The sequence below is a fragment of the Monoraphidium neglectum genome (assembly GCF_000611645.1).
Source record: "Monoraphidium neglectum strain SAG 48.87 unplaced genomic scaffold scaffold02095, whole genome shotgun sequence".
Lineage (NCBI taxonomy): Eukaryota > Viridiplantae > Chlorophyta > Chlorophyceae > Sphaeropleales > Selenastraceae > Monoraphidium > Monoraphidium neglectum.
The window spans coordinates 1-10,485 of NW_014011533.1; the positions used below are offsets into that span (position 1 = coordinate 1).

At 65.0% G+C, this 10,485-nt stretch overlaps 3 protein-coding genes across 3 annotated transcripts; 2 read left to right on the forward strand and 1 right to left on the reverse strand.

Annotated features, from left to right (window-relative positions):
- Nucleotides 1-104: 104 nt before the first annotated feature.
- On the forward strand, nt 105-2,017 carry MNEG_9867 (hypothetical protein; the record flags this gene model as incomplete). Its single annotated transcript, XM_014041659.1, has 3 exons — nt 105-200; nt 489-1,446; nt 1,761-2,017. The coding sequence occupies 3 exons, from the start codon at nt 105-107 to the stop codon at nt 2,015-2,017; spliced, it is 1,311 nt and encodes a 436-aa protein (XP_013897113.1).
- A 770-nt stretch (nt 2,018-2,787) lies between these two features.
- MNEG_9868 (F-box protein SKIP5) lies at nt 2,788-4,807 on the reverse strand (the record flags this gene model as incomplete). Its single annotated transcript, XM_014041660.1, has 5 exons — nt 2,788-3,529; nt 3,703-3,909; nt 4,146-4,336; nt 4,532-4,612; nt 4,796-4,807. 5 exons carry the CDS (start codon nt 4,805-4,807, stop codon nt 2,788-2,790), a joined length of 1,233 nt encoding a protein of 410 aa, XP_013897114.1.
- Nucleotides 4,808-6,475: 1,668 nt separating this feature from the next.
- On the forward strand, nt 6,476-8,403 carry MNEG_9869 (hypothetical protein; the record flags this gene model as incomplete). Its single annotated transcript, XM_014041661.1, has 5 exons — nt 6,476-6,685; nt 6,888-7,140; nt 7,312-7,538; nt 7,726-7,816; nt 8,042-8,403. The coding sequence occupies 5 exons, from the start codon at nt 6,476-6,478 to the stop codon at nt 8,401-8,403; spliced, it is 1,143 nt and encodes a 380-aa protein (XP_013897115.1).
- Nucleotides 8,404-10,485: the final 2,082 nt, after the last annotated feature.

A 10,485-nucleotide genomic window follows, 5' to 3' on the forward strand; every position in this document is an offset into this window, starting at 1 on the left:
CCGCCACGGCGCGGGCCGCGGCGGCCGCGGCGGCGGGCGCCAAGGGGCGGCTGGGGGACGAGTGCGGGGAGCTGGTCGCGGCGGCGGGGCTGGTGGGGGAGGTGATGGCGCACGGGCTGCGGCAGGCGGCGCCGGCGGGCGGCGGCGGCGGCTGGGGCATCGCCGGCTGGCTGTCCTCGCGGCGGGTGACGCCGTTTGCGGTGAGCCGCGCGCGGCGGGGCGTCAATCAGCTGATAGCGTGCATGCGGCAGCGCCTGGCGCGTGCCTGCAGAGCCTGCGACGTGCGGGGCGCGCGGCGGCGCCTCCTGATCTGCCGCCTCAACCGCCGACCAGCCTGAGTGACAAGCCTGCTGGCAGCCTGCGCCGCACCCTGCGCGCGCAGCAGCCAACCCGCCCCCCACCGCAACGCCGCCGCAAATCAGCCTGCATGCCTCATCAGGAATCCAGCCCACTTCAGCACCTCTTTCAATGTCCAACCATCCGCACAGGTCCTCCTAGCCCTTGAAGCCGGCGCCAAGGGCGCGCCGCGGGCCCTGCTGGGAGCGGAGGGCATCGCCTCCATGGCCGCCGCCCGCGCCGCCGGTGACGCCGCGCGCCTCGACTTGTGGGTCCGCGCGTCCCTGAACGAGCAGCTGCTCGGCAGCCGCCTGGCCGCGCTGGCTGGCGGCGGCGGCGTGGACGGCGGCGGCGGAGGCGGCGGCGGCGGCGCGCCTGCGCTGCGTGCGTGGTACGAGCCGGGGGCGGCGCTGCTGCAGCCGCGGGCGGCGGCGGTTGTGGAGCCGGCGGCGGCTGCGGGGCGGCAGCCGCAACAGCAGCAGCAGCAGGAGCAGGAGCAGGAGCAGCAGCAGCAGCAGCAGCAGCAGGGCGGGGAGCTTCAGGCATTACTCGAGGCGCTGCGGCAGCTGGACAGGCACCGCTTCGCCTTGCGAGTGGATGCTGCCGGCCCGGCAGCCTCTGCCGCCACCGAAGCTGCCCCTGCAGCCGTGGCCAACGGGACCGCGGCGGTGTCCAGTGGCGGCGGCTGCGGCGGCGCCCTGTCCACCTTCCAGTGGCCGTCGGCCGTGCAGCCCGCAGGCCGGCGCCGCGTGCCCGCGATCGCGGACGGCGCGGGCCCGGGCGCGGCCGGCCGCGCGCCGGGGGAGGAGGATGAGTCAAGCGACGCGCTGTCGCCGCTGTCGACTTCGGACGACGCGGGCGGCCCTGATTGGTGGACCGGCGGGCCGCTGCCGTGGCATCAGATGATGAAGGACAGCCTAGCCTCCCAAGGCAGTGGCGGCACCGGCGTCAGCGGCGGCGACGGCGCAGGCGGCGGCGGCGGCGGCGCGGCGATTGAGAGCGGGGCGCGTGCCGGCTCGTCGGCGTCGGCGCAGCTGCAGCTGCAGCTCGAGGCCGCGCTCGCGGCGCCGGTGCCGGCACTGCTGCAGCGGCGACGCAGCCTGCAAGGAGGTGCGGTGGGCTGCCGGCCGGCCGGCCGCGGGCGGGTGTGTCCTGCAGGTGTCCCCTGGTGCTTGCTGTGCCAGTTGCTCGCTGGTTGGGAGCAGGCTGCACGCTTAATTGCTAGGATTGATCTCGATGCTTTCAATAGGTTTTGTGGGACATCATCACGTGACAAGCCCCCTGCTGGCCTAGCATGCCAGCAAACACAACAGCACCGGCTCGCGTGCGCGTCGCCCAACGGCCAACCCCGCCCCCTCCCGCTGCCTCCCGACTCAAGCTCAACTCGCGAGCGGCGCCCCCTCGAAATTCCACACTCTCCGCAGCAGCCTCGCTCGTGACGGCGCGCTCTACTGGAAGCCTGAGGGACAAGGCCGGCAGCCCAGAATTCGCCGAGGCCCTCGCCGCCGCCGCGCGCCGCACGGGCGCCGGCCCCTCGCCCCTCGCGCCCGGCGGCGCCGGGGTCGTGGTAACGGGGGCGGCGGGCCTGGGGCCGGGGGTGGGGCGGCACAGGCACAAGCGCAGCAGCAGCTTCAACGATTTGGCAGAGTTGCAGGCCCAGGTTGCGGCGGGGCAGCGGTGACGCGTCGCGCCGCTTGCCTCCTCCCTCGAAACCGCACGGTGGGTTTGGGGGTTAGGGGGTAGGGGAAAGCGTGACGCCTGTGCAGGGGCCCTACAGAGGGGGGGGGTCAGCCGGGCAGGGCAACCCAGCCCCCTGCACGCCCCCACAGACCCGGTTGTATGGGCCGTTTTGAGCCGGTTGTTTTTTCACCACAGCCGCGGGGGCCAGCGTTGCTGCGCGCACACTTGCCCGCGGCAACTGGGTTGTGCGATGGGGCGAGCCGTGTGCAGAGAGCTGGTCTCCTTTGACGTTTGATGGCGGCATGCTGGTTGGCGGGAAACACGTGGGACGAAGCATGGCTTGCAACCTGCGGCCGCAGCGGAAAGCTCACCGATGCAGGCGGGCAGCAGCGGTGATCTGAGAAGCTCGAATCGCTTTGACAGCACTGCGCATCGCCCTGCACTCCCCGATCTCTTGATGGTGCCCCTTGAACTGCCCGTTGCAGTGAGATTCGTGTCCTTGTGCTTCCATTTGCAGTGACGTGTGTGATATTCATGTGCATGTACAATTACATATTCAGCACACTCCTGCAACTGTTCAGAAAGGGGAGTCAAGTGCAACGGGAGATGAACAAGCACATATAGAGGTGTGCTGCTGCATGCAAGTGTCATACTGTGTAAACGGCAGGCGCACCGCTCAACAATGGGTAGGATACAACCGCAAGTTTCGGTAGATAAGTACAAGTGCAGCAGCCCCGCTTGCAATAAGCAGCAACTTGCCTGGCTGGCCGCTCAACTCTGGCCGCCTTGCTGCCGTGCCACTGCCCGGGCCAGGTGCGCCGCCATCAGCGCGGGGCTGATGGCGTGGCCCCCCAGGAGCGCATTGATGCGCGACAGCCCGGCCTCCGCGCCCCTGCCGACCGGCCGTTCCAGGGGCACGCCGCCGGCCGCAGGGCCTCGAATTTCAGTTGCCAGCAGCCCAGCTGCCGCCTTGCCCGCGCTGCCGCACGCATCCGCGGCCGCAGGGCCGCGCGGCAGCGCCGCAAAGGGCGGCGGCGGCGGGCGCGCGCCGGGCGCGTACACGCCTGGGACCGCCGAGTCGACCTCCAGGAACAGCCAGGCCGCCCGCGAGCCCCGCACCACGCGCACCTGCCGCACCGCCCCCGTGCCGGCGCACAGCACGCCGCAGCCGCTGGTGCCCTCCAGGCGCGTGTCTGCAATTGCAAGGCGACCGCTGCCGGCGGCGTCCCCGGCGGCGGCGGCGGCGTAAGCGCCAGCGGCCGCGCCCGTTCGACTGCGGCACGGGCTACTTGGGGCGTCCTGCTTCCGCTGCCGCTGCTGCTGCTGCTGCTGCTGCTGCTGCTGCTGCTGCTGCTGCTGCTGCTGCTGCTGCTGCTGCTGCTGCTGCTGTGGATGCTGACCGGCCCATGCTGCCGGCCCCGACACAGCGGCGGTGATGATGGGCGCGAGGATGTGATCGAGCCCCCCGTTGTCGCAGCGCAGCGCGCACGACTCGACGTGCAGCGTGCCGCGCCTAAAGGTTGAGGGGAGCAGCGAGAGGGGGCGTTGGATGGCTGCGGCGCAGCAGCAAAGCTGCCCTAACGTCCCCAGGACCCTGCAGGCAGGCAAACCCGCGCCATATTCCCCAGAAACGCCCACTTCTGTTGCACAGCCATCCCAGGCCCCTCTTTTGACCAGATCGGTCACCTGTGCAGGATGCACGGCCCGAGCCGCGACTCGATCGCCACCCCAATGATCTTGGCGCTGGCGCCAATATCGAGCGCCGCTTCTCCAGATGGCGAGGCGAGCAGCGTGCTGCCGGCGCCCGCGCCGCAGATGTGCAGCGGCCAGCGCACGCGGACGCAGGGTGCCTCGTGGCGTACGTGGGGCGCGAGCCAGATCGTGTCACCAGGCCTGGGCAGAAGGACATCGAGCGGAAGGATCCAGGGGTGGGGCCGGCAGTGGTGGGAGTGCTCGGCATCACCTCGACACGGCGACACCTCGACACGGCGACACCAGGCACGCCGTCCAAAGCAGTGCGATGCAGTGCCACATCGATCTTCAGGTGGCCGCAGCCACGCCCTCCTCAGCAGCTGCAGCTGGTGGTGGTCGGGCGAGGGTCATGCTCCGCGCCCGGCCCGCGGCCGCACCTGCTGGCTGCCACCGCCCCGGCCAGCGAGGTGAAACGGGGCCCTGCGCGCCCCGACGGCGTGCCCGCCGCGTCGACAGCGTGCGGCGCGACGACGAGCCAGCGGCCCTTGTCTGTTGCGACGCGCCGCAGGCGGCGGCAGGTCAGCGCGGCGTTGGCGACGCCGGGGAATGGATCCAGGAATAGCAGGACCTATGGGCGGGAGTGGCACCACATATGAGTGTTTTGGCAGCTAGAGAAGCGACCTTTTCGGAAAAAGATGAGAAGCACTATGCACGCGCCCGTCTTGCGGTTGCCATGCGCTGTGCGTTTGAGCTGCAACCAAGGAGGGCGCCCCTGCAGGTGTGAAGGGGCATGTTCGCAGCGTAACCTTGTGTAAGGCTGTACCTTTGACAGAAGCGCGTCGTCCAGGTCGCAGAGCGTCGCTGCGCCGGCGCTAGTGGGGCCGCCACCGCTGGTCCCGCAGGCCTGGCGGTGACAGCGGGCGTTCAGTTGCAGAGCAAGCCATGCTGGGCGCTTTAGAGCAGCACACGGCATCAAAGCGCCTTGCTGATTGCGAAAGATGTGCCATGCAACGCGTTCAACCGCGCAGGGACCACAAGAAACTCGGAATAAGCAGGACTGCACAAGATGTGACCCACACAAGCTCACCTGGCGCTTCATGCTAAGCTCCTCCAGCAACTTTGCGTGCACTGGTGCGCTTACAGCCCTTCCAGCGCTGCGACAAGCCAGATCACGTTGACAGTGATGGGTTGTGGTGTGAGCAGGTGCTGCTGCTAATTATAATATGTATGCGCATGAGTTAGGGAGCGCGTAGTCTAGGTAACTCATGTCTAGAAGTGGTGCAGTGCCACTTTTGGTGGCGTTGCTTTTGCCAGGCCCTGGTGGGATCCTCGTGCGTTGAGGTGTGGTGTGCGCTGCTCACCAAGGCGTGTGTGTGTGGAAGCACCGCAGCAGCGTGTGTGCACATAATTGGTGCACTTGGCGCGTTTCAGCGTTGTGCTATGGGCATGTGTGAACATGCGCATGGGGATGCAAGGGGAAGCAGCTTCTCACTTGCTTGCCTGAAGTTTGCATGTGAGCGCGCGCTTACGGCCGCCTGCACTGTTTGCCCACAGCCTACCCCAGCCATGTGCTGCAAGATCAGAATCTGCACAAAATATCTATGGCTCAGGCCCCGTTTCTATGGACTTGAATCACCGTGGAATCACTGGCTAATCAAGCTTGAATCACCAATGACCCGTTTCCATACCCCTCAAATCAACCAAATCACCGCAAATCACCGCGAATCACTTGAATCAGTGAATCATTTTACTCGCCCCCCAAAAATGCAGGCGAGTCGATGTGAATCACCTGGAAACGTGTGAAATGCTTGTTATCACATCGACAAACCTATATATGGGCCCCACAAATCACCCTGCGCCCTCCAGTGTGCAGCAGGGCCTTGCAGGAAAGGTCATCATCGCACCAGCGGCCTGACGCCCATATACAAGCAGCAAAAACCAATACTGTCGTATTATCGTATCATATTAATGGGGCTGCAGGACCTAAGCTTGAGGCGCAATCCCAATCACTTCGTGGGTGCAGAAACGAGCACAAGCTGAATCAAATGCAAATCAGCGTGCAATCAGCGACCAGCGAGTGCTGCGTTAGCCACCGATCAAGCGATTTTGTGATCTTATGTTACCGAATTCGACACCAGCCAGTTGTTTGGTTCACCTGCCACTCCAAGTGATTTGGTGATTCAGTGATTCGGCTCCATAGAAACGGGGCCTCAGTTGACCGGCCAGCTTTGGTCAACCGGCCAGCTTTGGTCAATTGGGTGCAGGACAAGCACGCACAGCGGCACGAGTACGCAAAAACAAACGTGATGGCCGGCAGCGTTGCATCTCTTGAGTGGTATTGTCTAATGGAACGTATGATAAGGGTGCCGCCAGCAGGAGCACGTCAGCTTTCATCTGGCGTATGCTACGTGCATGCTGATTGAGGTATCCCCGCCCATACCCATTTATGCTCTTGGCCATGAGCATGCTTTTGTAAGCCTGGACGAGTCAGGGGCCGCTGGCCGGCAGTGGGTGGCTTGGGTGGCGCGGGTGGCGGGCCTGGTCACACTCGGTCACCCAAGGCCCCACGATCAAGAGTGCAGCAATCCTGACTTCCACACAATGTAACAAGCAGATATTGTTTCCGTAAAACATCTTACAATCCTCGCAATTGACCGGGATTCGACGATCATTCGTGCTCGAATCCACGATTCGGCCTTGAGAGCACTTGCGCAACCATTTGGGCACTACATTGGTCCATTTACCGCAGGTATTCGGCCCTCGCACCATGGCCACTTCGCCCAAAGCGCAGCAGCACCACTCGCCGCCGCCGCAAGTCTTGGATCAGAACGCCTCTGCAGCCGAGGGCGAGCTGCAAGACAGCGTGCAGCGCACCTGCAGCGGCGCCTGCGCCCTACGCGCAGTGGAGCTGCTGCGGTCCCCCAAAGATGCGATCCTTCGCGACGAGTTGGCGCTTCGCATGGCTGGGCCGCGCATGGTGAGCCAGGAAGGCGGCAGTCCAGGCAGCAGCCAGGGGAGCGCCTGCCCGATGCCCGCGCTGGCAGCAGCTGGTGCGGGATCCAGGGATCAATACATTTGCGAATATTGATGCTTGCACCACGTGTGTCACGCTTGCTGACAACACCCGGCGCCCTCCGTGCCTGTGCCCGCCCTCCTGCCTCCGCCACCTGCACCCCCAGCTGCGTTGGTTTGGGGAGCGCTGGGACGCCTGGGAGGCAGCGGAGGGCCCGGGCAAGCACTCGTACTTTGCCGGGCGGGCGCGCGTGCTGGATGAGTTGGTGCAAGAAGCCGCTGCTGCCCTGGCCGCGCGCACGGGCGACCATGCTTCCGCCCCGCCAGGGGCGCCTGTTGATGAGGCCAGCGGCGGCGGCGGCAGTGAAGCGGGAGGCAGCGGCGGCAGCGGCGACTTGTGCGTGCAGGTCGTAAGTCTGGGTGAGTCCTTTGGGCAGGCTGGGCCAAACGAATAGCAAGCTTGAATCCAGCACGCCTAATACAAACTTGTTCATTGGGCCATGAGCGGCCGGTGTTCGGCCCTATCCGATCGTGCCAGCTGAGCTTTGTTCGCACAGATCGCGCCCCGCTCACTTCGCCCGGACCCCCCAGGCTGCGGCATGGACACGCGCCCTTGGCGGCTGGGCGGCCTGCCAGCTGGCACCGCCTGGTTTGACGTCGACCAGGCGCCAGTCATCGAGCTTAAGGACAGGTTCCTGCGGGAGGCAGGCGCAGAGCTGGGGCCCTCGGCGGCGGCGAGCGGCGGCGGCGGCAGCGGCAGCCAGCAAGGGGCGGAGGCAGGAGCGGCATTCACGTTGAAATGCAGCTCGTACCGGCAGGTGCGCTCGGGGGCGCGCGGCCGCGGCTGCGGACGGAAGTTCAACAACCAGCGTCGACTCGTTGGCAGCCGCATGTTTCAGCTGTCAAGCTGACCTGCTGCGGCTGCACGGCCCGGTATGCAATGTTTCAAAAATAAGTACCCATGTGCCACTGCTGCCAATCAATCACCGCATGCGTATGCCACAGGTGGTGTCTGACCTGTCGCAGCCGGGGCTGCAGCAGCAGCTGGAGGCGGCCGGCTTTGACCCAGCCCTGCCCACGCTGTGGGTGCTTGAGGGTGAGCGCCGCCGCCCCCGCATCAACAACAGCACAGCTGCAGGAGCATTACTTTGTCTGCGGCCGCAGGAGACGCCTGGCGGACCACTGTCACGCCCGTGGCTGGTTGCGGTGGTGTCCTGCACCGCAGCCAACAAGCTCTCCTCCCTTGCCGCATAGTACTACCCCCACCACTCAGCCTGCCACACAACCTTCATCACAATCACCAACCCACCGCGATCCGCAGGCCTCTGCTATTACCTGCCGTTGGACGCGAACGCGCGCCTGCTGGCCGACGCCGCGGCCGCCAGCCCGCCGGGCAGCCGCCTGCTGGCGACCCACATTCCCCGAGAGAACCTGGACGCGAACCGCGCCTGCCAGCCGGGCGTGAGCGCGCTCGGGGGGCTGTTCACGGTGTGCATCGATGACGTGCAGGCGGACGGCATGCTGGGGCGCGCCGGGTGGGGAGATGTCGTCGTCAGCGGGGACATAGGAGAGGAGGTTGTGTCGCGGTTTGGGGTCGAGTCTTACTACCCTTACAGCCTGGAGTATTCTGGTGGCCGCAAGCTGGGGGGCATCGAGGTAATTTTGCAGGCAGTCAGATTGTAATATCCTGGGGTACAGCGTGGCCAGGTGGAGCGCTACCTTGGAACACAGCTACTCGCAGCTTTGGTTGCAACCACTGCGGTCGCAGCGGTTGCAGCCACAAGATTTGGCAGGTCGGCTGAAATAGGAATGCTGCTGGGGTCTGATGCCCACGCTTATGTCGTGAGCCTTTTGTTTCCCGGCGCTGATGTTGGGCACAAGCATTGATGCGTTGGCAGCTTCTCAAGAGCACCTAGCACATTGACATGTCCGAACGCAACCCGCAACTGCAAACATTTGAATGGCTATGATATGAATTCATTCATTCACAACACTATTGCACTGAGGCAATTATGTACTGTTTGGGCACATGGTCATGTGCAGGAAGCGGCTTGAAGGGTCATGCAAGTTGTGTATCGACGACCTGTTACCTGGATAGCTTGATGTTTCCCTGACAGTGTTGTACCTGCCATGCTCCTGAGGCAAAAGAGACTAGCACGAGCCAGGATGTCATGGCAGGGGATCTTGACGTGTGCAGCAATACCTTGTTGAACATGCAGCCGGCCAGTGCGGCCTGCTGGTGAACCACCGTCTCCTTGGTCAGGCATTCGCACTCGTGTAGTCACCAGGCATCGTTGTCGTCACCGCGCGATGCAGCACGCACAACCGCATCCACTGCTGCCTGGCACGGCCGGCCAGCCTTTGATTGACTTCTGATTTACCATCGTTGAATTGCTGAATTGTATTGTAATAAGCGGGCTGTCAGCATCGCGGAGATCTAGCGCAGCAGCAGCAAGCCTCTGAACAACAGCTTGGATTTACAGAGCGAGGAGGGGAGGGATGGCGGCCAGCATGCGCGCATCCATTGGCGCCGGGGCAGCGTGCACATCGAGCCGTCGGCTTGCTGCTGCCCCGGTCCTGGCTGCCGGGAGGCTGCAGCGCGCTGTAGGACGTGCTGCGCAGGGCCTGGGCAATCGCAACAATGATATACAGGTGAAGTCAACGCTGGTGGTCGTTTAGAGGGCCAGATCGAATTGTGTTTCGGCACCCGCTCAACCCGCCGCCCCTGATGATACGCACAGGCGAAAGCCACTACTCAACCCCTCGAGACACCCAAGGTGCGCGCTTGCAGCTCGCCGCGCCAGCCGTCGACAGGTGCCACCCGCGCCACGCGCAGAGAACTGCACGCCGCCTCGCTGCGCCCTCGCGCCCCGGCATGCCCCAGCCGGCCCCGCGTCACGCGCGTCGCCGACGTGCTATCCGCAGGAGGATTATGACGTGTATGTGTCTGAGCCCGAGCCCCTGGAGGAGGGCCAGGAGAAGCACGTGATCTCAGTCTTTGTGGCGGACGAGGCCGGGCTCATCAACCGCGTCGCAGGCGTCTTCGCGCGGCGAGGTGCGGCATCGGAAGGAGGGGAGGCGGCGGATCGACGCGCCCCAGCGGCGGCGGCCGCGGGGGCGGCCGCCCGGCGTGTTAAAATGGAGGGCAGAAGGCGCCTCGGCCGGGGCACGGTGGCGGCCTCGCCCGTCCCCACCTTTCTGTTCTTATTCCCCAGCCCTTGCAAACCGACCCTCTCAAAACACGCACGCACACACGCATGCACGCACACACACACACACACACACACACACACACACACACACACACACACACTCACTCACACACACACACACACACAAACACACACCCAGGCGCCAACATCGACAGCCTGGCGGTCGGCCTTAACGTGGACCGGGCACTCTTCACTATCGTGCTGACCGGGACACCCCACACAGTGGTGCGGCTCCCAGCCTGCCCTTCACTGTTCACATTCATCCACATGAAGAGGCTCAGCCCCGCTGCTCCGCCTGGCAAGGCACTTGCTTTGATATATCACTGTGCGTTCAAGAGGGCCCGCTGCAGGCGCAGCCAGCGAAGCTCCGTTTGCAGTCATTAGCCACCCCTCCGCCGCGGCAACTCTGCCTGCCCCCCCCCCTCCCAGTCAAACCTGGTCAAGCAGCTGTCGAAGCTGGTCAAGGTGCGGTACGTGGAGGACATCACCCTGTCCAAGAGGGTCGGTGAGTCAGCGGCAGCGGAGAGGGGTGGGGGGTGGTGGGGTGTGTGTG